The sequence below is a fragment of the Epinephelus fuscoguttatus genome, linkage group LG1 (assembly GCF_011397635.1).
Source record: "Epinephelus fuscoguttatus linkage group LG1, E.fuscoguttatus.final_Chr_v1".
NCBI classification, from domain to species: domain Eukaryota; kingdom Metazoa; phylum Chordata; class Actinopteri; order Perciformes; family Serranidae; genus Epinephelus; species Epinephelus fuscoguttatus.
In genome coordinates, this window is record NC_064752.1 from 29407071 (window position 1) to 29419441 (window position 12371).

The 12371-nt window shown below is 40.3% G+C and overlaps 1 protein-coding gene across 1 annotated transcript; it reads right to left on the reverse strand.

Moving 5' to 3' along the window:
* Positions 1-2237: 2237 nt before the first annotated feature.
* Positions 2238-11088, reverse strand: cyldb (cylindromatosis (turban tumor syndrome), b). The gene is made up of 14 exons (XM_049584891.1): positions 10971-11088; positions 10243-10728; positions 9137-9266; positions 8463-8713; positions 8208-8376; positions 6090-6222; positions 5801-5905; positions 5419-5498; positions 5220-5286; positions 4998-5130; positions 4422-4530; positions 4199-4317; positions 3422-3626; positions 2238-3134 (listed from the first exon to the last, which is right to left on the reverse strand). Exons 2-14 carry the CDS (start codon positions 10681-10683, stop codon positions 2950-2952), a joined length of 2127 nt encoding a protein of 708 aa, XP_049440848.1. The 5' UTR covers positions 10684-10728; positions 10971-11088; the 3' UTR covers positions 2238-2949.
* Between the last annotated feature and the right edge of the window lie 1283 nt (positions 11089-12371).

Consider the following 12371-nt stretch of genomic DNA (forward strand, 5'->3'; position numbering starts at 1 on the left):
AACGAATTTAAATGTGCAGTGTTTGGGGAAGGTACTTTGAAAGCATAGGCCTAATTTTGCAACCTACCAATTACCTCACACTGGGAGAAAGTTAACACAGCAAAGCTACCCCAGGGATAAATTTAGTTTAGTTAAATTAAGCTTCTTAGAAAAACAGTTCCAACTACTTTGTCAAAAAAAGACCAAATTGACAATGTACATGTGATATGACATTATATCAGTATAGCATTCAAAAAAGTCACATGCCAGCATAAAATGCTACTCAATTAAGTTTAATTAAAAAAAAATGCCCACTCACAGATCATGCGTAAACCAAAAAATAAAATACCCCACTACTCATGGGAAAGTGCAAGAAATGTCAGCTTTGTTTTGTACAAGTCCAATCAATCAGACACCTGCTTTCCAGAAACTACAGTCCAGGTGGGAATACTGCACCAAGCAGGATTACCTGGTTAGCCAGGTCACTACTAAAACAGCACGCAACAGCTTTTTTGAACATTTGTTAATTAATAGCAATCATCAATTACAGTATAGAAGTCATAATAAAATAAAAATAAAAATGCATTCCTTTCCTTTTATGGGCAAAACTGACTGTAGGTTAAATATTTAACGACACAAAAGATGTCAAAAAATTAAGTTAACTACTTGAATCACTATGGAAATACGAATGTAGTTGAACCAACAAGCTACTGCAAAATGCTAAACTACTAGTTTAATTAATTACACCTAGTTCACTCTACCCCGACACTGGAAATACAAACGTATGGTTCAGATTAATAACCACCTGAAATATCCCAAAAAGTAGGTTTCAGTGTCATACCAACTCGTTTTAGTGATTCTAATGCATTTAAAATGTGTAGTGTTTTATGGAAATTCCCAGATGACGATTGAACAGCTGTATCTAACCTAAATACACAGGACAACATCTAATAACAACAGTATTTTTTAAATCATTTTTATTTGAGTCATAAGATACTATCGTGGCATGACACCTTGCACTTTGATATTTGTTAAAACGACACTGTTTTGAGGCCTAACACAGTAATTTCATTATAGACTTATTGAGGTCAGCAAAAATTATTGTGGTCATGTCCCTGCCCTTGTGTTGATGTGCATGGTTGTTTATATAACAATGTCACAATAATTTTAGCCAACATGATCCCAGAATAAACAGCAGTTAAAAGCATGGATAGATTACTGAACAGGCCTTCCAGACACAGCTCCAGGGACCAAAAGCATCAGGGGCCCCACTGGCCTTTACCTGCAACATGTCACAGATTAACACCTACCAACCAGGAACAGACTCAAAGTGACCACAAAGAGGTGCAAAGAGATGCAAAATAACTACAAAGACACAAAAACAATCAAAATAGACACAAAACGACTTTAAAGAAAATTACCACAAAGAGACACAGAAACACAAAACATGCAAAAAGACGACAAAAATAAAAGATGTGATAATAAAAGAGGCAAAATTACCATAAAGTCTGTGTGCCTTGCTCCTGTGTAGGAGAGGTGGTAGGGCCTTTAGCATATCTGTGCCCGGGGGCCCACTGTCTCATAGTCTGCCCATGACTATAAAACTCTGACACAGCGCCCAAGCTTTTTTTTTTATTTCCTACAGCACCTTAGCCAAGTGAACAGAAAAAAAAACCTATGCTCATGAGACAAAATGTAGTGTGATTTCCCATTGAATCAAAAGTGAGTTGCTCTTTGAAAGGGTGTACTTGCATTATTATGCTCTATTATCATTATATCAGTGTCAAAAATGTTGAAAAATGTAACTGTTTTTTGTGTATGTGTTTTTTTAAAGCCAATAATATTTCTGAATAAATTTGTTTCCCCCAGATTTTGTGTGAATAATGTACATGCTGGTGTGGTTTGATGGGCCTGCATACACAAGAGGAATGTATTTCCCCAAATCAGAGTGGATGATATTTAAGGGAAACTTACTTTGTCCACAAGAGGGCATTGCAGTCCATAATATTGCCTAATATGGCTCACTTGTCCTCAGGGAACCTTGAACGCAAAACTGTACTTTGTGTCCAGATTTTTAAGATTTCGTTAAAGACTTGGTATAAAAGGGTTTTAGTTGTAGTAGATTGAGCGGATTGAAATGTTACTTAACATTATGAATGGCCTCTAAAAAACATCATGATTGGCAGTGGTGTTTCTTCGGAGATTCTGTATTTGCCTGTTGGTTAGTAGAATAAAAACCTGTTGGGACGCTTCACTGATTTCCAACTGCAATTTTAACATTTTATTGATAAATTAAAATAATATATTACAGATCTGGTAATATGCCCTTGTGAAAACTGCACATCGTGCAGCTATTTACAGTACATACAATACAACCACACATGTACTTTCCAGCTTTCTGTTTTTTTAAAAGGACAGCTCATCAACAGCAACAAGAACAGCATGTGGTTTATACGACGTGGGAGGCTTCAGTGACTGTTGTAGGTCACAATCCAGTGTTAAAATTATGCAACACCATACAAACATGTCACCGAGTGCTGGAGTGGATTTTAGCTTATCAAATAACAGATGAAAAAAACACTAGAATAAAGTCATTTAGAAATCTTGGTATAAATAATCACAATGTAACAACAGCAATATATCTACGAGATAATGATGGTGATGATGAGTTGTTCAGAGTGAAGGCTAATATGTTTACTGCTCAGTCTTTTTCTCATACATAACCACATCAACTCTGACTTCCATCATTTACAGTCAAATGTCTGAACAACACATTTATAATAATAATAATAATAATAATAATGTTTTATCCCTGTAAAGTTAAATGCATCCATTTCAGTTCCTGCTGTTTGGATGTAATAACCAACACAAAATCTTGCTGAGTGAGCAGAGATGCAAGGTTATAAAGACACTGTTATGGGAACATTGTGTCCTCATCCTCACATTCGTTTCTGACTCCTGATGGTTTGGCTATGAAAGTGGCGTGGCTGGGTTTTGGTAGAAAAACATGTAGGAGTCACACAGCAATCTGCGCAGTAGTTCAGGAGGCTGGGAAGGGTTGGAGCAGGTCAGCTCCTCCTCCGGCTGTGAGAGGAAGTCACCAAGCTCCGGACAAGCCCGGATCTCTGGAATGTTGTAGCCATGCTGATCATCACCTGTCAAACAAAAAGAAAAGAAAAGAAAAGAAAAGAGAGGCCTTAAGATCAGACATCAGCACAAGGAAAGATAAAGACCAGTCATAGACGTCAGAGTGTGGCTTTATCTAATACTGTCAAACTGCCTTATCAGAAAATAAGGCAGTCATGGGTAACCACTTGATAGAAGTCAGAGTTTGCACGAACATCAGAATAAAATTCCTCATTTGGGAGTTCAATAATGCTACCAATGGAAGCCAAGAGATGCCCTATTGATTCAAATAAGTAAAAAAAGTTAAATCTCTTACCACATCTGTCTGCCATGCTGTCAAAGAAGAGCCAGGAGTGAGGGTCAGGGCTGTATTTGACAAAGGACACATAGTGGCTGGTTTGAATGCAGAGCACAGCAAACAGCTGCATCATGTGCCTGGGCACGGGACTGTCAGAGGCTACACCTGCTGGCACTGATAGAGCCTTGGGGGAGTGACCCTGTCGCGAGGGATGGGTGTGCACCTTAAAAAACAGAAAATAGAAAGTTAATACGTTTACAAGTTTGGTCAGTGGGATACTTGACACCTAAAGACCCAGACACACCAAACTGAGATCAATTAACTAATGGCAGCAAAGGCCGACTGCTGCATCGTCTCATGTTGTCTGTGTCTCAGAAAAAAAGTTGCACCTAAACACATTGCAAAGACTACAGCCAATGGCCAACCAGCATGCATGTTCTGTGCCTGTGACCGATGGGACAGTTTTAAGATGCTAATTAGCCAGTTAGCACACACAAACCAATGTTGAAAGAACAAAGAATATTTAACGTGTGCCACCAAACAATAACACAAAAAAACTGTCTCTGCTAAAGAGATGAGGGCTAAAATAATCTTACTAATATAACAAGTTTGTTTCGATCTCACACCCTCTTGACTTTCAACAAGATGAATCTGACAAAGACAGCCAACAAGGGCCGACAGCGCAGGACACACTGCAAAAACTAGGGTGACGGACGCTCATGGATCGCCAAACATTGAGCAAGGACCAACCGTTGGCTTGGTGTGTCAGGGCCCTAAAATGGCAATCACACTTACCTGAGTTTTGCATGTAGAGCAGTACTGTTTTATTCTCCCTGGTTGGAGTTTGCGATCTGGTAGACACTGAAGACACTCGTACTCTGCCAAATGCCCGCAGATAAAACATTCCCTTGGAGCTGTTGGGGAAAATAGGTGATCCATAAGCATCTTTAAGCTCTTCAAAACACAGTGTTAAAAGTATTCTATTAACATCTAAGTGCCAACTACATCTGTTCCTCACAGTTGTACAGGAGATCTGTGATGTCCAGCTCAGTGGAGGGAATGATGTGAGAAAACATCTTATACTTGTTTCCAAACCTTGGCATCTGAACCATTAGACAGGACGGCATCTGAGGGACAAAAAAGAGAGGCTATATTGACTATGTTTACATGCATGAAATATTCCAGATTTTGTCCTTATTCCAAATAAATATTCTAAGCTGTTTACATGGTTCATGAAAAAGAATATTCCACCAATATTCCTGTTTACATGCAGCCATGCATTCTCTGATTAACATGGCATGTTGTTTATCATGTCAAACTATGAAAAAGTGGAACAGCTGGAGTCCCTTGTGCGGTTTTGCTTCTTTGCAAATCGAATTGTTGGCTAGTTGGTTTGTGCACAATAAATCCATTACAATGTAAAGAGCTGACTGTAAACAAGCAAGATGCCTTGTGTCGCAAATTGTGGTAAAAACCTCATTTGAGACGCATATTCTGAATGCACTGTATACATGCCAAATGTGCATGCTTACATAGTAAGTGAGGTCAAATGTACAGAAGAAAACCTATCCTGTTAAGAGGAGCACAGGCTCACCTCTTCAAACTTGAGGTCACCGGACAGGCAGGATGTGTCCAGCAGCTGTTGGACAGTGGGCATCTTTCCCATTTGTTCTTTCTCTAGAAAGATCTGGAAGGTGTAGGCACCCTGAGATTCTTCTTGTCTTGATCTAAAATGAAAAGAGAACAGAATTTCACTAACTTAACTTTACGCAGTCAAATAAGACAGGATTTTAATACTGGGTGGCTAAGATCTTACCTGAGCTTGAGCAGTGGCTCCATGCAGAGCACTTTCTGAAAGAGGACTGTGATGAACTCTTCTGGGTCTGCAGTAAAGCAAAGTGATTAAAAACATACAGAACTGTTAGTGGGCTCTGGTATGTTATTCTGCAGTGGCTATAGAGCCTCAACTGAAATTTATTTTTTAACAATGCATGTTGCAACATGTGGGTGTGTACCTTTTTCCTCTGTTCGGAAAGTGTCACAGCCAAGCTCTTTACGGAAATTCATCACACTCTCAGCAGGCACGAACCCTTGTCTGCAATAAATACATCAGCCACATCAGCTATCAGTAGGCAAACACAAGAACCTATACTGGAATAGCTGCAAAACAATCAAGAGCAAACACCAAAGACACACCTTCTTATGAAAGCAGGTTTGAAGCATTTGCACCTTTTTGTTAGCTAGTGAAGAAAGAGTACTGCTACTACTACTATCATTAGGACTGAGAGTACTTGTTGACCAGTTGTGACCATTTAAATGTCATAATGTTCTTGTTTTGCAAGCTAGATGATAGTGCAAGGCGTTAGATAAACAAAGTCTCAGAGACAGTGTTTATACCTGCGCAAACGGTTGACTATTTTCCTAAGAGAGCAGGCTATGGGTTGCTCTGTGTCAGCAGGCTTCTGGCAGATATTATCCAGGGTCACAGATGAGCTGAACAAACTGAAGAGAGAAAACACACAGTTTTATCAACTCAGCACTTATCTGAATACAGTTCACCATGCTCATTTAGCTGCACATGATATTCTCTAAATAAAATTATTTCAGGAGATTAAAGTAAAGCTGTATTTGCAGTGGTGTGTTGCTTGAGAATCAAGTGCCCTGAGGGGTGGTGAACTGGTTTTACCTGAAGAGTGTGGCATCAAGATAGCAGGAGTTGATGTGACCCTGAATTCCCTTCATTCTCCCCACTAGCAAAGACAAGGCCTCTGATTCAGGAACAGGGGGCGCATCCTCCTCCAGGTCCTCAAATGGAGGAACTGAAAACAGCAAGCAAACATACAGAGACAGACATTCCTATTACAAATGGAACTTTAAAACAAACATCATCATTTCACCTTAGATTTGAGGAACCTAGTATTCTCCATAAGCTTCACACAGTCCAACTAGACTGTCACGTAGGCCTTCAAGAATAATGACTAATCTGCTTTTCCAAAGCAGGAAGTTCCCCAGACTGAGACACGATCCACTGACAGTAACACAGTCACAAACCCTGCATTGTTTCAAATCCTGCCAGAGGAAAAGAGGTGTGAAAATGAAGTCAGGCTATTTTTGTGACTGTCTTTTTCATTTGTATGCAACCCTGCTGTTGCAACAGGCTTCCAAGTTCCTCAAAATGGATTTTGTGAGGTTGTGATTTATAAATGACAGGAAATGACAGGAATGAAAAAAATCTATCCCTAAAGCTTTATATTACATAACTTTACTAGGGCTGCACCAATGGTAATTGTTTTTAACATTCAAAGTTTCTATTAAAGTTGTTTTCGAAGCTTTGGATGTTTGTTGTCTTATTTTATGATGTTATCATCACCTTAAACAAAACCTAGAATTACATCCTCTTGATTGTATGGGAGCGTATCTATGTTTCCAGGGTTTTATGTTTCCCAGGTTCTATGTTCCCCACTTAACCCTGCAAAAAAGTTTCTATGTTCTCCGCTTACACAAAAAAGGTTCTGTGTTTCCCAGGTTCTATGTTGCCCGCTCAACCATGCGGGAAACATAGAACTCTTTTTGTGTAAGCCGGGAACATAGAAGCTTTTTTGCAGGGTTAAGTGGGGAACATAGAACCCTGGAAACATAGGGATGACCCCGGTTGTACGCCTCCGTGAACCTCCGTCAAGTTGCATTTACAGTTTACATCCATGTCTGTCCAAACTCATATACTTCTACGAAGAAGCTACAAATTTTAAAACGTGGATGCCTCAAACATCTTCAACCCTGCAGCAAAGAAGATCTATACAATCACCGCAGTTCTAAGATAGACACCCAAGTCATGTTAGGTGTCCATCATGACTCTCCAATTCAGTATCTGACCAAATGTTTCCCCTTCTGTTCGAGTGGACGTTCATGCCAAATTTGAAGAAATTTCCTCAAGGCATTCGTGAAAGATCGCATTTACAACAATAAGATGGACAGACAGAGGGATGGAGAGACAGGCAGATAACCCGAAAACATAATTCCTCCGGCCATGGCTGTTGCCAGCGATCCCTGAGTCCTAACTCCTGAGTGTATAATTTGAATAAAGCGATTTGTCTGATTACATAATTTTGTCATTTTTTTATTAAACAAACTTTCTTTAATGAATAAATGTAATTTCTGGCGCTGTTAGACCGACCCGTTTATACAGGCATGTTCCTCCCTTTGTGTGATATGAGGACGAAAACGCTGACTCAAAGATACAAGTGATGTTCTGGACATGTGAAAGTTTTCCTTCCGTTTCTGCTATACACAACAGTCCCACTCTAAAAATTTTCCCACCATCTGCTGGTGTAACAGCACCTGATTCAAAACCATCCAGGAGATGATGTCATTGTTTCCCAAGTGCTTCACTTTACATGTCCACACATACACAAAGTAACAAGAGTTTTTAAAAAACATGGCGGCTCCAGAGGTGTTTTAAACAAATCTTTATTTCAGTGACCTAAAACTCTGACTGTGTGTGTATGAACGAGAGGCCAAAACATAGAGGAAAATGTTTATAAAAATATCTGTATGCACATAAACAGGGCCTAAATCTAAGAACTATTGGGTACAGCAATAAAGTTTACATAATACTGGCACCCTGATCAAAAGTTCAGTTTGCAAAATGTCCTCTATCGCACTTTAATTTTGTGTAGAGCACAACTCAGTCAACCATGCTTCAGAGCAGACAATTCTGTGGGATGTTAAGTTAAAGTGAGTAAGTTAAATTTTGACTTTTAATTGTGTGTAAATCTGAATTGCTTGTGTGGGAGAAATGTCTAACCTGGAGGTGTGTCGTTAGGTTTGGGGGTCTCCATTCCTGTGGAGTTGCAGAGGAACCTGCTGTCAGGGCTGCACTTTGTGACGGGAACAAACAAAGCCCTGTTCCCTTTGCAGGTGAAATAGCTCTGGCCTCCATACTTCCCATCAGAGCAGCCGTTCACCTCATAGTCCTGAAACAATGAAAACCAAATCAGGTATGAGGCAGATGTCTAAAGCTGACAGAAAATGTAACTGTAGAAAATGTTTTGTCACTCACCAATTCAATCCCAGCCCACTCATTAGTCTTTCCCTCAGGGACCCCCAACCACTGGATGACCCCGTACACTGTGATCCCTGAGTTGGACACCACTTCCACCAAGGATCCCACCTCCAAATGCACGTGTGATGTGTTTGGAATTTGGCTCTGTATGGCTCTGCTCTGCTCCATATGGCTCTCTCTCAATGGCCGTGTATGAGATCCTATATTCGGCATTGAGTTGATGCGCGTCACCGCTTTTTTGTTTAGACCTGTGGAGAGGTGTGGAGGGGGTGTGGAGGCTGGTGGTTAGAAAGTCATAAGACTTTTTTTTTCAAGCTTGTCACATGCTGCCTCATCAGATTGACCTCCGGCTAACATAGCACAGGTCTACATATAAGGTATGCAGACACACAATGTGCCAAAACGCAAGACCATGTGATGAACCTGCTGTTTTACATTCCAGAGCAACAGGACCAGTTTTTCTAGTTGTGTTCTGGGACCGCTTTTTCTGTTCCTCCTCTGACATCACTGGTGTCTTCTGAAGATGGCAAGATTTAATTGGCTGATTTCGGGGGAGGGGATGTATGATGTTTTGATTTATTTTTTTAGGAACTGTAGTATCTTGTGTTAAGAAAATGCCACACTGACTTTGTAAGAGGTACACATATTGCGATTTTGACCACTTTACTTACCCCCACATTGGCCGTCTTTCCAGTGTAGTCCGAGGGGAACAGAGTAAGATGGGACCACCTGGACGATGTCTGCGGCACTGAACAGAGGCAGAGGTGAAGGTTTCTTGGATGAAAAGTTGTTATCACTGTCCTACAGGGAAGACAAATAAACACAGATTGCTTGTGTACTCAGATGTACAGATAAACGCTCTAGGGCGTTGTGTACATTTTGCTCTAATGTCGATGACATTCATGTGTCTTTCTGGCAGTGTTGACTGATCACTTAGACTCAGTCTACATGTAGTGCAAGCGGCAGGCGCCCCTGAAAACGTTATCTTATCAGATAAAAAAGATGTTGACATGGTTGGGGACATAATCTGAAGTTGAAAAAGGCAATGAAATGCAATATATGTTAACGCAATACTCAGCACATCACAAAATGTTTAAATTCCCAATAATATTGTATCTAGACTTAAGTATTGTGATGGCATCATACTGTGAGGCCTCTGGTGCTACTATATTTAGAAGTGCCATAAAAAACGTCATTGTTTTTACATTTTTGAGCCTGGGGGCTGTTATAGCAGTAGCATTGTCAAAAAATATCAATTCATCAATGCATATCACTTCTGAATGTTTAAATACTCATTTTCTGCAGTATGGATACACCTGTAACACCTGCGCTTTCTCGCTGTCTTTTGTTCATGTTTACTACAATCATACTGCTTCTCTGCTACCAAACAAGAAAAGTCACCGTTGTCATGTTATAGTCTTGTTATATTAATTTTTCAATAAAACATAACATGCCCTCATTGTTATTTATTTCCCACAGTATCAATAACAGCATTGTATATCGTTATGTTTCAAGGTATTGTATCAACGTTAGAAGCTCCAGTATCATGACAACACTGTAATGTACACTTTTATTGTCTCCCCTGTTAATTAAACTAAGCTGAAGAACCACACAGGAGCTTAAAAAGTTCTTTCAGTGGCATTGGTGCTACAGAGCACCTCAACCCACACCAAAAAACTACTGAAGAACCATTTCACACTCCTACCACTCTGTTCTTCATCCTGGACCTCTACACTGTGATGCTGTGTTTAATAAACCAGACAAACACTGCACCTACCACAGACTCCACCTCAAAGCCGAGCATGTGCAGGTCATCTTTGCCCTCCTTCCTCCCGATCTGCATCAGGTTCTTCACCAGCGCTGGCAGGTGTCCCTTCTTGTGCTTCACCACCACCAGGTCACCCTGAGACAGCGCACAGATGGCGGAGAACAGCTGGGGGTTACACAGCAGGTCCAGGCGTTTGCTTGCAGGGGAGATGAAGAGCAGGAGCTGGGCCTGGTGTCGGGTCAGAGGGTATGTGTCCTCCCTCCTCACGATGCCTCCGCTCTTGGGACTCACTGCGCTGCTGCCGCCGCCGGAGTACAGCAGCCCCAACAGCTCTCCCCGCTGCACCTCCGCCTCCACACGGCCGATACTTCCCCTGCAGAAAGAGCCTTTCCTCGACTTCCCGCGTATCACGATGAAAAACTTATCCTTTACTACAGTTTTGTTCTCCATATTTCCACCAGCAGAGTCTGTTGAACAGTTCTGGAGCAGAAGTACCTGTAGCAATACGACAGGAGTTACACGGTATTATAAAGGTGTGAGAAAATACAAAAAAAAAAAAAAAAATAACAACTCACTGTGTCATGGACAATACAGTCACAAAGCCAGATGGGAAATAAGATATTCCACCTCTTTATATCAACACACCTGCTCTGTAACTTTGGCATAGAATACATTTCTAACCACCAACATTAATCAGAGTCGATTTAGCCTAACATAGAAACCGCAAGCTGACTTACTGTGTTTATTTGTCAAGAGCAGTTACTCTACGACAGGTTGCTCCACTGTTGCAGCATGGATTAATTGCCCACAAAAGCAGCAGGTGCCTCCGGACCTGGAAACTCTCTTCCTCCTGACTTCTACTGGGTAGGTGGGTTAACCTGCAGGACTTTAAATACTGACCCGGATGTGACCGACTACGCCCACTTGGCAGCTCCCAACATCTCCGCCCTCAAGTGTCCTCTCAACTAGATTTCCGCAATAATGCATGACTGTAGATTTGATAAGGAAAGGGAGGATATTGTTGACTTAAGTCTGTATCTTTTAACTCAGAGAGGCTGCAGATTTGTCATGCAGTAACTGCCCAATGCAGATGTAGATGTATTAAAGCCAGGCAACTTTGTTTTCATAAATGAATTAACAAATGTCAAGAGAGCACTGCAATGTATAAAGCCCAACAACCAATGCACATTTACAAAATATCCTTTATCGATATATGAGTAGACCTCTGACACATTTATTAATTAGTTTTTAGTTTGCTTTCCATATATTTTGAGCTCAGTCTTTATTTAGTACTGTTTGCACTTAATTATTAGCTTAATGTAAGGGCCACACTTTGTTACTTATTTTAAAAAGTGTATATTCAGTTCATTCTCTAAGGGAAATGCTCATAGCTTTAAACCATAGCTCTCAGTCAGTTTAAGTTTGATCGCAATTTTTCTGCATCGTACTGAGAAAGTACAGAGACAATACATATATTTCTATTACTTGGACTGCTGTTGTCCCAGGTTTGCTTCACTCTATAAGTGTAGATTTTAGGGGGGACTCTGGGGACACGTCCCCCTTAATATTTAGAACATGTCCCAGTTAATAAAAATATTAAAGTAACAAAGTATTTCACCAAAATTAATGACATTTACACCATACACTGATGAAGAAAAAGCACAAATTGGAGCACAAATTGGTGCATAAGAATGAAGTGTTTGATGCTCTAAAGTTTGTGGTAGAGGACCCTCAAACCCCCGGTTTCATATGTGCCCCCCTCCCCAATACTGAAACAAAATCTGTGCCCTTGTTTAGCTGACTCTTGTCTAGTTGCCCTCCCTTACACAGACTGCTCTCATTATTTGACACTATGATAAGCCCCAAAAAACTTCAGTGCAGCTCAATTTCTCAGAATAGGCATCATAGTCATCTTAAAAAAAACATGGGACTTCGCTATACATATTATATATATATATATATATATATATATATATATATATATATATATATATATATATATTGATGTTACACTTGTTAATTACTCACCAGTTGCTCCTAAGAAACCGTGTCAATGGATCAACAGCAACTGTTGCTGTTGAGTAACAGTTTGAGTGACATGTTTGTCTGCATGCAGACTTAAAACACATGTGACATGT